The sequence below is a fragment of the Festucalex cinctus genome, chromosome 9 (assembly GCF_051991245.1).
Source record: "Festucalex cinctus isolate MCC-2025b chromosome 9, RoL_Fcin_1.0, whole genome shotgun sequence".
Taxonomy (NCBI): Eukaryota; Metazoa; Chordata; class Actinopteri; order Syngnathiformes; family Syngnathidae; genus Festucalex; species Festucalex cinctus.
This window is the reverse complement of record NC_135419.1, coordinates 7,012,949-7,029,405: the sequence shown is the minus strand read 5'-3', so window position 1 is coordinate 7,029,405 and position 16,457 is coordinate 7,012,949. Positions and strand designations below refer to the sequence as shown.

The following is a 16,457-nucleotide window of genomic DNA, read 5'->3' as shown; positions in this document are numbered from 1 at the left end:
TGAGAAACTATTAAATTTGGAGACACAATATAATGGCTCCAGCTTTATATCATGTTATCATAAAATAATAGGGGAAAATGGAGTGGAGTTGAACTTGTGAGGGCAATGCGTGTGAATCAATCAATCAACCTTAAACAAGCTACAGCATAGGACGAAGGAAGTCATCCTCTTCATCATCACCCTACCGGCTGGATGTCTGGCAGCTATGTAAGGTGTGCCAACCCCTGGGGGCACCAGTGGATTTCAGGGGACAGGCAGCAGCTTGATACAAACTGAGAGAAATATGGGGAGTTTTGAGGCACACAATAATATGGTATTGGACATCATGGTTGTTGTTTTTTCAACATCATATTATGCTGAATGAGTGTAATTATACAGCCAGCATCAGGATACGAAATTGAATCTGCCCATCTTGCTTTTCTGTCTCCCTCCTTCCCAACCCAACACCTTTATTTCTCTAGTTTAGATGTTCATTTATATAAAGGTAAGCCAATACATTTGGTGTTGTTTATATTTAATTCATGTTAGGAAAAAAAATATACAGTATATATCGCCAGCTACTGTAAAATGTAGGAACAAAGTACTTCATTACATCATTACACTCATTTCTTTATTTGCTTTAACTTTCTACCCCTCAACTCCCACAACTTTGAGTTTTATTTCCTGTGAGCGTATGTTACAAATGTGACACGTTGCTGTATGTGACTCACTTCAATTGTCTTACTGAATTAGTTGGCAAAATCCATGCACGCAGGTTAAAGCAACAAAACAAAACAAAAAAAAAAGTCGAAACTCATCTGCTTTTCTGTCATCAGCTCTGGTTGAACAAAGGGGCCTTATGGCAAGCACAGGCTGAGCTGTCTACAGAGATAAATCACGTAGAAAACGTTGTTGATCTAGGATAAACCCAGCAAAGAATTTGTCTGAAAGTATTATGCAAATATGTAGTGGGTGGCATACTGATTTTTTTTGCATTTAATTTAAATGTGAGTTTCATGTTGCTTTGGTAATGGCAAAAAAGAAAACACTGATGTTTTTCCACAAATGATTAAATCAAATTGATGCTTCCTAAAGCACTACACACACAGTGCAGATAGAATTATCCAAAGCAACATGCTTTTAATGTTGTCATGCATCTACTAAAACTCCTTTGCTACCCTAATTGGTCCTTTTGGTGCACTTCTTTTGATGTTCGGGGACCAGAGAGAATGGTGGATACTATAAAGCTCCATTAACAATCCATAATTTCAACTCTTTAACCCTGCAGCAGTCCAACACACCGCAACACTCACCCCAAAAACACCCGTATAGGCACATTGTGCTCAGGCTGAGGCTTCAAACAGAAAGATGTTAGATTATATCCTCTGCACTTGAGTCAGAGAGGCTCCGAGAGAATCAAAGAGACAAGAGATAAACAGAGCCCAGAAGAAAATTGAATCGTCAAAGATCAAGCCAAGAGCAGCTCAGAGAAGATAAATGCAAAATCTTGAAGGGAGAACTCTCTTGTAAATGTGAGCGAGACACAGTGAGAGTGTTAAAAATCCACTTGGCAGAGAGATAGGTGAGCATGGAAACAAGACAAGGGGTAAAAAAAAAATAGTCACAAAGGTACAGGGAGAAAAGGTGTCGACAAAGGGCAGCGTTTGTTGTTTACAGCACAATTACAAGGGAGAAATGTTTCTGGCGCATGGCTTTTTTTTCACCACCACTTCCTAAACTACAAAGGAACTAGTCTATAACTATTACAAGGCTTGTGATGGCGAACGCACAGCACTTCAAAAAACACCATTTTTGACCAAATTAATTGTTAATTCATCTGTTTATACCAAAAATGCTAGATTTGGTTAAATTCCTATTTGGCTTTCTCTCCCACAAGGGGTCGTCTTCCTATTTTTTCCAAGCTTTTTTTAGGGGATGATTGCAACAGCCTACAACCACACAACAAACCATGTTGCCAAAAAACATCCATCCATTTTCTTAACTGCTTAAAACACTTGATTTTACAGAGATGCATTAAATAACACTGATTAAAATGTGACTGAAAACTGTTCAGTAAAGTTCATCTCTGGGTGTCTCCAATCATCTCAGATTCGCCATCTGTACAGTCGCTTGTCCAAGTATGTGTTTTTAACACTATAAAGCGTTGAATATCAGTCATATACAATGACTATTTTAATCAATGTATATGACTGATGCGTTTAGTAATGGATCAATGGGGACGGGTTTCTAATAAGCCATCGGCTTCTACCCATCAGTTTCGGCTTCTTCCGGATGTCAATGTTGCAAATCAAGTGATGTGATCGATGTAACCTGTAATGTGTCCAAAAGGAAAACATGAATAAAGCAAAACAAACAACACATTATCCATGTTGTTGGAGGACATAACTTCAAGCAAACTGCCAACAGTTATGGTGAAAAAAATTCAATTGCTGTTGGTTGTGCACTTTTGAGATCCGTGTTGATAGTGGTGACATGGCTGATATAGCGTCTCTAAGCAAACTGGGCAGACAGGTTTGCGTTTAAATTTGCTAAACATACAATCCACATCTTTTCTTTTTTTTTTTTTTTTTTTTTCAATCCACATCTTTTCTGACCTGAACGACATCTTTCTTGACCTCGTTTCACTTGGTCTTGGCATTGGTTACCACCATGACACTCTCCCTCTTAGTAAACGGAAAAGTACAGTCTGCCAGTCAGGAAGTGATGTCTGCCATCTAGTGGTGAACACTGTTATTACAATTTAAAATCAAATTAGATACAGTAAAGTATTTTTTGTTTTAATAATGTTCTATGCATCTTTTGGAATGTGGGAGGACGCGGCAGCACCTGGAGAACGTCCACGAAAGCACAGGAAGAACATAGACTCGGAAAGCTGGTGCTGATATTCGTATTTCGAACCCAGAACAACTTGGCTGTGAGGCAGACGTACCAACCACTAATTCATCGCACTGCTAGTAAGAATAAACTCACAATACATCTCAACATCATGGTTGAGTTAATTGCTCTATGTCATTCTAATGGGTTTTTGGCAGAATACAGATCACGTGACTGCACATGTGAGTCAGAATGATTATTAATGTCCATAAATTGCAAAAGTTTCCTTTTGGGTCTATCCCAGCTGGTCGTTGGGCTCTGATCAAGAAAGGTCCAGGCATGCAAAATGACGGTTGCCCTGCTTTCCATTCGGCCACTTTTTTTTGTAACAGCGCAGCAGATGGTGAAACACACACACACACACACACACACACACGTTCACGCGCATATACACACATGCACGTTCACTGACACTCAGCGAGCAGCCCCCCCCCCCGAGGAGCAACCTTGCCTCCTCTCTCAACTTTTCTCCATTTTTTCCTCCTTGACTCATCCCTCGCCTTGATCCAGCACATCGCCTCGCAGTGGCAACTTCAAACGTACGTGCTGTTTGGAGGTTGACACAGCCAGTGGAGAGATTCCACACAAATACACACACAAAAAAAAAAAAAATACCCAAAATACATCTTTATTTTGCTTTGCAAGCATGAGCGCGGCACGGAACAACACGGCCCACTTTCCCTTCAACGCCGTGTTGCTTCATTTATCTTCTTGTGGCTCTCACTTTGTTTTTTCTCCGTGAAAAAAAAACATCCACCTTGAAAATGAGCCTCGAGTGGCTCGTTCGACAGCCATCTGAAGCATCTGCTGAGAGCTGTTGCCATGCAATGAAATGAGGCGCAGGATGGAAATTAAAATAAACAACCCACGCAGGAAGCTATATATGCCTGTATTTCACTCAAGCGTTTATAAGGTCGGTAAAAATTTCATTTTTTTTCCCCCCCTTCTGTCTCACATTGTGTAGTCTGCCAATGTTTTGACAGACACAACACGGTAAATATGGATCACATGAAAGGAAATCTCATAAGGGACTTCTATAACATTCACAGCCTGTCACACTGGCGTGTTGCTGCACTGCATTTTGGGATACGCTCGATGAAACACGATCTGCCAAGTGACAAACATGAGGTTGGAGGTCAACAGATGTGAGGCGGAACGCCGGCAAATGCCAGCGGATCACGTGCACGCACGCTCACAGCGCATCGTCTAAAACTGGTTGCGGGTTTCAGGACTATGCATTGCTCAGGCAAATATTTTCACATTTTCAGTGTATGAAGTCAACACATCAGAGCCTCTGCCAGTTTTCCCTTGTCAAACAGGAGCAGAAGCGACAGGAAACAGGTTGGCTTGGAGAGCATAGGGAGGTAAATACTATCACCTTTTATAGACATGCCCAATGGCACGGCTCTTCCATTTCGCACACACAAGCGCACACTCCCAAATCCACAGTTCAAACAGAGGACAGATGGTCCCGTGAGGGCTTTGCCATAAACCAATAATGAATGACTATTTTTTGTCAACTTTACCACTACACATCCAAGTCACTCCCCATAATGCACTGCTTGTGCAATATGCATGAGCGCAAAGACGCACAACTTTAACCAGAAGCTACAAAAAGACACAACATGATCCGTAAAGCAAACATTGAAATATTCCAATCAAATCTTACCTCTGTGGTAGCTGACTTGCTTGGACTGCATGGAGAAGGTCCCCATCACAAGACCCATGATGACAGCTGGTCACAGAGAGGTTGCAATGTGTTTGTGTGTGCAAGTGTGTGTATGTCTGTAATCAAGGCGTGTGTCTTCAGTGGATGCGTGCGCTGTAATTAAGTTAGTCCATTAGCCAGCTGCATGTGTGCAAGTAACAGCTATCACTTCTCATGCCGCCTCCTCGCACCCACACAGCCTAGCATCTTCCGCTCGGGGCTCTATGCATGTGGGTATGAGAGTTTGTGTGAGTGAGAGTGAATTAAATGGGGGGGGGGGGGGGGGGGGGCACATGCACTCTGAAGCTACCTTTGTCGATGCTGTGACTGGAGCTGCCTCTTTTACATGCCCCTCTCCCTCTCTTTGCCTCTCTCGCTGTCAGTCATCATCAATTCCTCCGCGCCTCTTTATGTATCGTCCCCTCCCCGTCTGCGTTTTCTCTCCTCCTATTGCTCTCAGTTCCGTCTGCTAAAGAACGAAGCATTGCACACTGTTGCACAGACTTGAGACGTGGAGGGGGGGGATTTGTCGGTCTAAGAAGTTGGTGGGGAGGGGTGAAAAAAGGAGCGCGAGGGAGGATTTACATAGGGTCACGGTCTCGAATCAGTGCGGACAAATGTAGAATGGCAATTAGTTGTTGGAGAGATGCTCGTATGCTTCCTGACTACCGTCAAAGTGGATTGATTTGTTATACTAAATCGAGTTTTAGGTTGTTATTTGCACTTGTAGCACTTGAGTTAACGAACAGCCTTAATGGGGGGGGGGGGGCCTCCATTTGCTCAATGTTGTTGTTTTATACAATATGGTCATAGCAGCATTTTTGCATAGTATTGTATTCTCTTTTTGTGGCAACATTTAAAATCATATTTAAAAAAAAATGGATTAAATAAAATTGGAACATTTGCGCAGTCACTTGTTGCCAGGCAAAGTTCATAGAATTGTAGCCACTAGGGGCTGTTGGCAGGAAAAGGAGGTCAGATATATGCACACATATAAAGAAATGTTCTGAAATAAACCCTGTAGGCAGAAGGAAACAAGATATCCACCCTAATTTCAGAATTCGATCCCTAGTCTGCACTGAATGTGAAATATATCCTCAAACTCAATCACATCAGCTATCATGTGGCTGTAGATTAAAAAAAAAGCAATTCAGGTAGGGGTCAGTGCAGCCATAACATGATGGAGACGTATACGAGAAGCTATTGGCGGTAGCTGCTGCTGACCATCCGCTTGCAAATAAGAAGTCATGCAGGGAAGCAGAGAGGTAAACAAATGAAAGCCTAATGATGAAATTTGTTTGCAGTAGCTCATCTTAACACACACTTGCTTCTTTTATTCACTTTTTTTTTTTTTTAGTGAGCATGAGTCCACTTTGGCAGAGACACACTCACACAGATTCAATTCAAGCTGAAGAATCGCGATAAGGAAACTTGTGAAACAGGCATTGCAGGCTGATCCCTTTCACCCAAATCTATTAAAGTCCAGACTCCTTCAGTGTAACACTTTATATCATTTATTTCATACTGTAGTAAAACTTCACTGGGGATATCAACAGTATTGTCCTCTGAGTGTCATTGAAGATCGCTAACTAATGTCCTCCACTCAACACATACACCAAGAAATAGAAGTAAGTCACATATGTTCATAAGTCTCAAGTGAGTTAGAACCTTAAGGTTTCAAGCAAGTCCCAAGTTATTGCATGTGGCAAAAATCCATTGCATCTAAATTTCTACAAAGTGGAGTCATTGCTTGGGTTAAGAGAGTGTACGTGAAGTCATAACATCGGCTTGAGAGTAAAATGGCATTTTAAGCACTTGAGAGTGAAATTGTGTGTTCACTGCAATTTTTTATGAATATTTTCAGTAATGTTATGTGATGTAAACAAATGTTCTAGATGTGTCTGACAGGCCTTTCATTTGTTATTATTTGTTCATTTTTTTGGGAGTTTTGATCATTTAGCCTTTCAAACTTAGTATGCTTAACTTATCTGTTTTCTTACAAAATTTGTGAAATGACATCACACTAATCCATCTTCCATCACTAGAATGAAGGGTAAAAGTATATTGTGGTTATATTAGCTTTTGGTGGCCATCAAATAAAGTGACACTTCAGTGCAAATCACCAATGCAGCACTAATATAACAGTATAATTTCATAAAGGTTCAATGGAAGGTTCGGAGGGCCTCGGGCATCATTCAAAACATTTCATTGGGTTGAGCAAAAGATCACATTTGGTTTAAAAGGAGGAAACGTATTCATCTTCCGACGTGCTGAATCAATAATTTCATGCTTTTCACCAGTGCAGACAAAAGAATGAAATGTTGTAATTGCTTCATTTTGCGGCAGTTTGCCGAGGCATCCAATGAATAGCTTTTGCTGACTTCATTTTTCATTACAATGATTATTGTGTTACATTGTTTATTGTACAGAAATTGTTTACCGATTTTATTAATTTTCACAGTGCTCATGCTGAGAAGAAAAAAACATAATTGACAGCACAGATTTTGCATTTTTTTTTTTTTTTTTTTTAGTAAAAGGCCTTTTAAAAATTGACATAAGTACAGTGACAAAGTTCAAATACTTCAATACTGTACTTAAGCAAAATTCAAGTCTGCTAAGTTCGTGTTGTATTGTATGTTTACCATACTTGCAAAAAAATGTGACAATAAACCTCAAATAATCATTGAGAGCAACAGGTCGTTATCCTTCTTACACTTCCAAGACTTCTTGTCCCGGCTTTTGGGGATCATTTTGGGCATGCTGACTGAGTGAATGACCTCTTTCTCATCATTTATTAACCGTTACACAACAGGCCTTTTAACTGGATTGAACAAGGCTGCCTGCCTTTCTGGGTGAATGAATGAATGAACACGTGAGAGTCTGGAAGGTGGATGAGAGGAGGCAGTGAATAATAAATCTGTCTTCTCCGATCTGACAAAGGTGGGATGTAATCAGTCATATTGACGAGCGCATAGAGGTGAGGAGCGCGATGATGAGATGAGACGCGGGAGGGGTGGGGGGGCAAATTGGAGGTGGAAGATAAAAAGGAGATGAAGATGGAGAACATACAGAGACAGGAACAAGGATGTGCTGTGTTGTCTGAGTCATCAGAACCAACAGATTGATTTTGGTGATAAGGGGAAGGGGGGGGGGGGGGGGGAGTGCGAGGAGGGGGCGAACTCAGTGATAACCACACGAATCGGGAAGGAGATGATTCGGAGACCTGCCAAGATTTCCTGCTAAGAATCCATCTCATGTCTTCTGCACGAGCTCTGAAACCACAATCAATGTGGAAATGTAAACAAGTACAATTTCCACTTCAGGAGACAATTTAAGGATCATTCTAGTCAGAAGTTCATGTTTTTGCATCATCATCATCATCATCATCATTATTATTATTATAACTTAAGGTTTATTACCCTTGTGCTGTAATTTTTGGTCTATTCGAGTAGGCTTATACATATAATACTGATAGGAATTTGCCAGATTTCAGTTTCATTCATTCATCGTATTAACAGCTTTTGATAAAAAGAATTATAAGTCATAATTATTCATTATTGCAATAGCTGTTCATAACAAGGCTGTCTCACCATTCTCAGGTTCAGGTGTGAATCTCAGCCTTCCTCTTTGTTTCCCATGTTTTCACTGTGATTGTGTTTTTTTTTTTCTCTGCTTCCTCCCACATTTGCAAAACATGCATGTTAATTTCATGACTCAACGTTTTCCGTGGGAGTTCATAGTTGCTTAATTGTCTATATTTATATTTGAGATATAAGAAAAATATCTCCAATTTCTAATACTAACTAAAATAGTGGCATAAATGCAGCCTTGTAACGGGTTACAAGATTATTAAATCGATTGAGAGCTGCGTCCCTCACAACGCACCATTTGCCGCATCAAGGCTGCTGCTCTCTCTTTGTCCCGGAATGATTCTGTGCACAGAATCACCTTCTATATACTTTACACCGCCTGTCAGGGAAATGGAAAAAGAAAAACTCAACTTCATGAGCACCATCAAGTATCCTCATAAAAGATTGTGTTTAGAAGGTGATTTAAAGTCTTTGCTGAGAGCTCGGCGACATTTGAAGTACAACAACAAAACGAGCAAAGAGGAAGAAGTTGAACCTGTTGGTTGCCTGCAATATTTACGGTTTACGGTATAACGGTTTTCCTCCTGCTCCAAATGATTTACGCACGGCATCACCTTGCTTGTGTTATTTCTGCGGTCCCGCTGTTTGTCTCTACAAATGCACAATTTAGTTAAGGTGGCACAAAGTCATTATCCTTCCAGGTGAAGTATTGTGTTGTGTTGTGCACAGCGCATACAAACGCCTCCATTGACTGGTGGCCCCGTCTCGGGCTGAGTGATGGAGGTGATAATCATTTCACAGATGGGAAGCCGCTTCACCATTTACAGTATTCCATATCCTTCATTTCAGCTTAAACTCCATGAACTATAGTGCACTAGCACAACAAACAGTCCGCACTAGTAGAATGACTATTGTGCTAGTAATGTTTTTGTTTTGTTTTTTATGTTACTAATGTCACTTTGGGCACTCTATTTTTTCATTAAACTTAATTAATAGTAAATAATTGTGCTGCACTATTTACCACTACTAGACCCAACTAGTAGACAGGTGTTTCATACTAGTAGCCTGCTGGAACAAAATAGTAGCAACAAAATGTCCACTAAAAACATTGTTGTCAAAGTTGTCCTACTAGTGTGCAAAAATGTCAAAGAGTGGTGGAAGGGTCTACTAGTGTGCCCTTGTCATTCAACTAGTGTACCGAACTGTTTCACTAGTGAGGAGAAATAAGCCATTTGAGCATTTATTGTTGATATCCAGTTTAAGGTCCATGCACTAGTGCACTCACTACAAACATAATTTATGATTTAGGATAATCACTATAGGTGCACTAGTAGAATAACTGTCTCTAGCAAATAATGTTTTTTTTTCTAGTTTTGTTCAGATACCACTACCGGTACCGGGAGAGGCCCCGATACTGCATTAAAACAGTGGTATCGGCATCGGCAAGTACTAACAAGTAACATGCTAATAAAGGACTTTGGATGCAGCATCTTTTGTCTTGCTCGTGCACGACATTCACTGAAGTGTGACATGTTCACTGGCGCCAAGCCAAGATATTGGTCCTAAATGCTCTGAACCAATGACAGGCCAGCTTTTTCATGTTGAGAAAAACAAAAAACTAGGTATCGGTACCGCAAAACTGGGTATCGGAATCGGTATCGGGGGTCCAAAAAAAACGACATTGGAACAACACTAATTTTTTCCACTACTTGTGACAGTTACTGTATGTCCCACTACTATGCAAGACCCTACTAAAATGCATATGTCACACACTAGTAGCCTCCTGGACCCTACTAGTAGTACCACTAAAATGCCCACTAGTACTTTTGCTTCACTAGTAACATACAGTAGTTGTCCAAACAATTTGCCGAAGAAGCTGAGCATTTATTTGATATCGTCTTAATATCAACTAGTGCGCTCTCTGTCCTCACTACTATGACAATTCAGAGCACTAGTAGAATGACTATAGGGCACACTAGTAGAATGACTTCTTACATTTATGCATGATACTTAGTTGATACATGATACTTTTCTTTTTACCCATTAATAGCACATTTGGTTGACTAACTCATTACTACTATTTTGCTTACTAGTAAATAAATGCACTACTACTACTACAATGCACACTAGTAGTTTTGCCCCACTGGTAACATGTACTGATATTTGTGTACAGATATATTGTATAATACAATACAGTGGAAGGCAATAATGTGTACTACTATGTCTATACAGTACTGCCCTTTGTTCTCTCTAGTTGGACAACTGGCATACTAGTGGCATCACACCATCCTACTAGTGAGGCAAAACATTGCACTAGGTGACTGTGTGCTATTACTGTAACTCATTTGCTCCCCAAAATGTATACAAATGTCCTATTATAAATATTTTCATGGTCCCAAAAATGTATGTACCGTATATGTTTTTGTTTTTTTGCTTTTTCTAAAGCATACAGAAGGTTTGGATGCAGGGTCTGACCTGAAGAGGTCGCTTTAAGCAATGGTAGTTATTACAAAAAACGGCCAGCAGGTGGCAGAAGAGTATAAGAGATCAACCAGGACCATGTTGCAAGAAGCTCTTTTCCCCAATGTTTTCAACAGATATGTGCATAATGATGAAACTTGGCTATAGTCTAATGCTGAAAAACTGAAGTAGAGAGAAATATACTTTATTTTCTCTGATGAAAGAACTCTTATCTTTCTTTTGGTAGGTTCCATGTTTTATAGAACACAATATTCTTGCAAAATCAGTCATAATCCAGTAAAACAGCCGGGAACGAAGGGGGTTGCTTCTGTGAAAATGGCTGGGAGTGAATGCGTTAAGTAATACTAGTGACATAAAATAAAAAAAAATCTACCTGTTAACTAGCTAACTAGAAATACCAGTATCACACATGTCTGCTTGTGCACAATTTTTGTTTTATAAGCATTTACAAGAACAGCATTTTTAAACCAAGCAAATGCCAGTAGATGTACACACATACATACTAATAGTCACATAAAAGCACAATAGCACACGTTAGCAATGCAACACAGTTTAATCCTCCCATTTGTCTTTCTTTTCCTCCATGTGCTCGTTTCGCCACATCGTCGCACTTTTCCCTCCTTGGCGGAATACAAAAAGTGCAATTCAGTCCCACAGGACTGGGAGGGAAGAGAATATTTGATGGAGAAAGACACTGATGAATATTTCATGTGGCACTTATGAAACGAACGTCTTGTCGGGTAGACCCTCAGATCCACGTCGCCGCCCGCTATCCTGTCGTCGTCCATCCCAAGATTTCAATGGGTCACATGCAGGAGGTCAACCTGGTGACCTCTGATGTAAAATATGTTTCTCATGAATCCTTAGTATATGGAATTTTAGGGAAGTGGAGACCAGTCAGCTCAAGCTTATTCTTTAAAAAAAAAAAAAAAAAGACCCTTTGAAGACTGTCCTGATAGCGTATCTTGATTTTGTTCCTCTTGAACACTTTTTTTAATCACGTCTGAAGAAACTCCATGAGAGTTAACAGTGCTCTCCAAAAGATAAGGGTAAATTATTTTAGAGAGAAAGAGAAGTGAGGGAGAGAAAGACCAAATATTTTCAAGGATGTTCTGAGGCCAGCTCAAGACAAATACAAGTTGAATGAAGGTGATATATCATGTTTTGATGCATTTCTATGCAAAAAGGTGTGTTGAGTGATAACAGCCGGAGGGAAGGACCCAAGGAGAGTTTTCTCACAAGCACACTCAGGACAGAAAAGTTTTGGGGAGAGAAATGAGGACTGTGACAGCCAGTGTGGGTGAAAGTAAAAAGACGAGCGTGTGTTGATGGGGATTAGGTCTAATCGGTGCCTGCAGCTTGACGAAGGCAGCAGAGTTAAAAGAAGAAGAAAAAAAAAATCCTCCACGCTCCAAAGTGAGCTCAAATTGTTTCTGCTGCAAGAGGCTGTTTTCTGGCAATTTGGCCTTGACCACTCAAAATAAGGGTTACGCAAATAATATAGTGGAGGCTGTCTCTGGAACAGAATCAATTTGAGAGAAAGTACAGGTCACATTTGTGGGAAGACAAAAGTTGATAACTGCAGTAGTTTGACAAATTCACCTCATGGCCACTCATGGTGTCTAAGGAGAAAATAAGGTCATGGTAACGAAATCTGCATAATCATCTTCATAACCAGGGGCAGACTTGCCTAGATTAGGCAAACACGGACAACTTCAAACTTCTCAATATCAGTGACTTTTAAAAGTTTTCTTTGATTAAAATTAATTAGAGTATAATTGTTTTAGTCACATGCTTAAAAAAAAAAGATTAATCTATCATGATCTTCTCTTCTCATGCAATTCCATTTTTGTTAGAGATGTTAAGTTATGTAGTAGTTATATAACTGAATTGAAAATATGTGGTTTACATTCTTTGTTCAGTCCTCAAGACCATTTTTTCCCTCAAATGCACCCTTTTTAGTTGATGATTAAATGTTCAACATGTTTGCATTACTGAGATGTTGTGGGTCACATGACCGGTTTTGCCTTGGGCTCACAAATGTCTAAATAGCCCCAGTTTATAATAATCCCCATTCTCTGCATACAGTAAATGAAGCACAAGTAACGTAACAGAGCCCCCTAGCTGCTAAACAACTGAAAGTGCATATCCGACAAAAATGTTTTTTGTCAAGCGATTTCACATGAAAGTTCATGCTCCCAAAGAACCGCGTTAAATAAAACATCAGTGTGTTGCAGGGGGAAATAAATTGCACAAAAATAGCTGTTTTTGAGTGTCCAAACAACATTTTTTTTTTTAACTTTACTTTGACCTTCAATTTTGCAGATGCGATTAAGAATTTATGGACGTGCTGGAAGAATTGCTGTGATTTTTCTTTCTGGTAACTGCATGTTCTGAAAGTAACCAGCAGAGGTCAGCATTGCTCTACTTAAGCAACTGTTTGAATGCCTTAAGTAAAGACAATACAATTAATCTCGCCTCGTGGCGGTTTATAGATGTAGTTGGGTATTTTATCAGACTCAGCGACAAAAGACACATTAAGAAGATGGATGAGTAGATGGACATTAGTTTAAAAGGGACAGATGGTACTGGAAAACTGATTTTTGAACTGTTTATAGTTGGGTCTGTGTAGCATCTTCCCAACCATCAAGTAAAAAAAATTAAATAAATAAACATTTAATCTTCTTCTTAAATTATGTGGCTATTTCTCAGCACATGAATCCAAAGCTGCTTTCAAGCATAGCCAGATGACACTGTCGAAAAAAACTATCACGCAGAGTCACAATCTATATCACTAATTGCCTTTACAAAAACGAATACTTATTTCTTTAAAGCTGCAAGCCAGTACTATTTTAGTGTGTTTGCAGAAAGCTGGCAAGAGGATGTTAAATAGTTTTGAGTTGTACGTCTCCAAGGAATTTAATTGGCTTGAGGAGATTGGAGGGTGCCGTTAGAAAGATGTTACTGTTTTTGAAATACGTGACTCGAGATGGAACTATTCGTTTGGGATGTCCTCACATCTGCCAGGTTGTATGACCAAACTTCTTTCATTAGCCTTCCGGAACCTTCATCTTAAATGGTAATAGTAAATCCCTGGAACACAGCGAAAAGAAACACCACTTCACCACTGCCATAAAAAAATTGATTAGGTACCAAGTGTGAATAAAGTTAAGATACAGTACAATGCTGTCATATTGGATATTATTAAACAGTACAGTGGAAACTCTTAAAGCAGCGTGGTAGTCAATGATTTAAGTGTTACTCTCAAAACAAGAATTGCTTTTTTTTTTTTCATGTGAGAGAGTAATGGTAATATTGTTGTACAAGTGTGCACACCCTCTTAAAACTTAGATGTGGCTGTGTTGAAAACTAACTTAACTCAAACTCGTGTTAAATGGAATCCCCACAGTACCACACACCTGCCACCTATTGTTGGGAAAATAAAACTTCATGAAGCATTTGTGATATTTTTTTTGACTCCTCAAGATGACACTATTGGTCTAAAGAGGTATTGGAAATGTAACAAATGATCACCATCTAGAGTAGTGGTTCTCAACCTTTTTTCAGTGACGTACCGCCTGTGAAATATTTTTTCAGCCAAGTACCCCCTAACCTGTGCAAAGCATTTCTGATTGTGAAAAAGACTTAAAACCGAGTGTCTGTTTTATTAAACTTTGGAACTCTATTAGTATTTATTTACGTGGTCTTTTGAACTATTTAGAAATAAAAAGGTTATAACTAAAAAACGAAATATATAATTAATTTAATTATAAATAAACATTTTTGCACATGAAAAATATGATCAACATTAAGTTTGAGATCATATAAAGTTTTGTTCTCAAAGAAATATTTAACTGAATTTCAAATAAAGTTTACAAGTGATTGACAGGTGATTCGAGGTGGCAAATGACAAGTTGGGTCAAACCATTCCGGTATGGGGGAGATGCTCGGTGTCTAGGATACTGAAATTGAATAGCCTACTGAATATAAAATGTGTTTTGTGAACTTGCATTTATCGGAAATATTTACATATACCGGTATTTTAAAATCACACGTACCCCCTGGAGTGCCTTCACGTACCCCCATTTGAGAACCACTGATCTAGAGGAGTAAAAAAATATCGCAAGTGTATCATGAAGCTTAATTTTCCCCTTCACTACAGTGCCACCATTTAAAGTGCCTTTAATTATCCAGATGATCTATTAGTTGTTGTTTTTTTCTCTCTTTCTTGCACAGACCTGAAGACTTTTACTGGAACTGATCAAAATCCCTTCCTCTGTCACTAACATCAAGGTTTTTTGTTTTGTTTTTTTAAATGATTTGTCAAGGTCTCATTTCTTTACAACACAACAACCTGGCATTCGTAGACTTTTCATATGCACTGTATGTACAGTGGGCGTGCATACTTGAGAGAAATAGATGACGAGAGAACTTGAGGGCAACTGAACAATCTACAAAATGTTTGTGCAAGCCTGTTCTCAGTACTGTGAAATGAAATACCACGTGCATATGTGTATGCATGCGTGTCATCTTTGATGTTCCCCATGCCCACAAAGTGTCCAGTGGCTCTAAGTGTGCGTGCGTGTGCGCGTGCATGTACCTCAAGGCAGATCTTTTTGTGTGTAATGTCCTGCTTCCACAATAAAAGCGCCACAATGTGATAAAAAAAAAAAAAAAGACCCGTTAACTACACACACACACACACGTACGCACACCCCTATGTACAACTGCGCAAGACCACCAACAACTAATGAATAATAAGAGTCCCACTACTCCCTCAGCATCCAGTGTGTGTGTGGCTCCTTTTTTTTTTTTTTTATTACACGCATTCATCACAAGTGTGCCCTATATCAAGTTTATCTCTGCTCCTCTGTTACTTGGCCGCTTTCATCACTGAACAACGTACAGAGGAGAAAAGAAGGAGGTCAGCCGCACACAAAAGGAGGATGAAGGCGAGCACAAAAAAAAATATAAAATGTTACATGTGGTGTGCTTGAAAGATGATAAAAGGATTGGACCCCTTCTTTTAAATAACTAATTTCTCTTAACGCCATGCAACCAAGCCATGTTAAATATATTTCACAGTTTGAATCTATGTGTGCAAGTCTTTAAAAAACAAAACAAAACAAAAAAACAGATTTAAGCACTTACCTTTAATGAGGGTTCCCGTGAGCAGTTTGTGAAGGGACAAAACAAATTTGACAACAGCCCGTTTGCAGCGCTTGGCACATCCAGCCATGCTGATCAGAGCAGAACCAGCCTTCCACTTGCAGTAGGAAAGTAGTAAAAGTAGCGGCAGTAAATGGAAATCGACTTGTTGTGGAGGGTGGAGCGGTCTTCTCTGTATGGGTCCTACCGCACTGCTGGATGGAAATACAAAAAAAGGAAAGAAAAGAAAGAAAACTCTGTTTCCCTGCCTCCTCTCCCCGCCCCCTATTGCGTGAATTTGATCACATTAGAGAGACTGTATGTCAGCGCTAAGAAAGTAAGCGTATGTGACCAAGAAATGCGAGAGTTTGCATGTAGATAGAGTAAGAGATGCTCCACAGCATCATCAGTGCAGCTATAATAGTACAATTAACTCATTCACTACCATTGACGGAAAAAGACGTCAGATTTTTGCTAGGCTGGCAGTGAATGTGTTAAGGGGGAAAAAAAAAGAAGAAAAAAAAACTTACAGTAGTCAGCCTGCAGTCCGCTTCAGGGTGAAGTCATAAAACGTTTCCTTTTTTTTCTCACTTTTTCTCCTTCTGCTGCCATCCCCCTTTAAAGCAAGAAGGAAATTATCTACTTTCAGCACCAGT

At 39.6% G+C, this 16,457-nt stretch overlaps 1 protein-coding gene across 2 annotated transcripts in view; it reads right to left on the bottom strand.

Annotated features, from left to right (window-relative positions):
• kcnip1a (Kv channel interacting protein 1 a) overlaps nucleotides 1–16,016 on the bottom strand; it is a 36,782-nt gene extending 20,766 nt beyond the window's left edge. The window contains exon 1 of one of the 2 annotated variants that reach the window (XM_077532568.1): nucleotides 15,805–16,016. In XM_077532568.1, the coding sequence (XP_077388694.1) occupies nucleotides 15,805–15,892 (88 nt within the window). In that variant the 5' untranslated portion in view covers nucleotides 15,893–16,016. Of the gene's footprint in view, nucleotides 1–4,543; nucleotides 4,859–15,804 lie in introns of those variants that run through there. The other variant, XM_077532569.1, reaches the window with a different exon arrangement.
• Nucleotides 16,017–16,457: the final 441 nt, after the last annotated feature.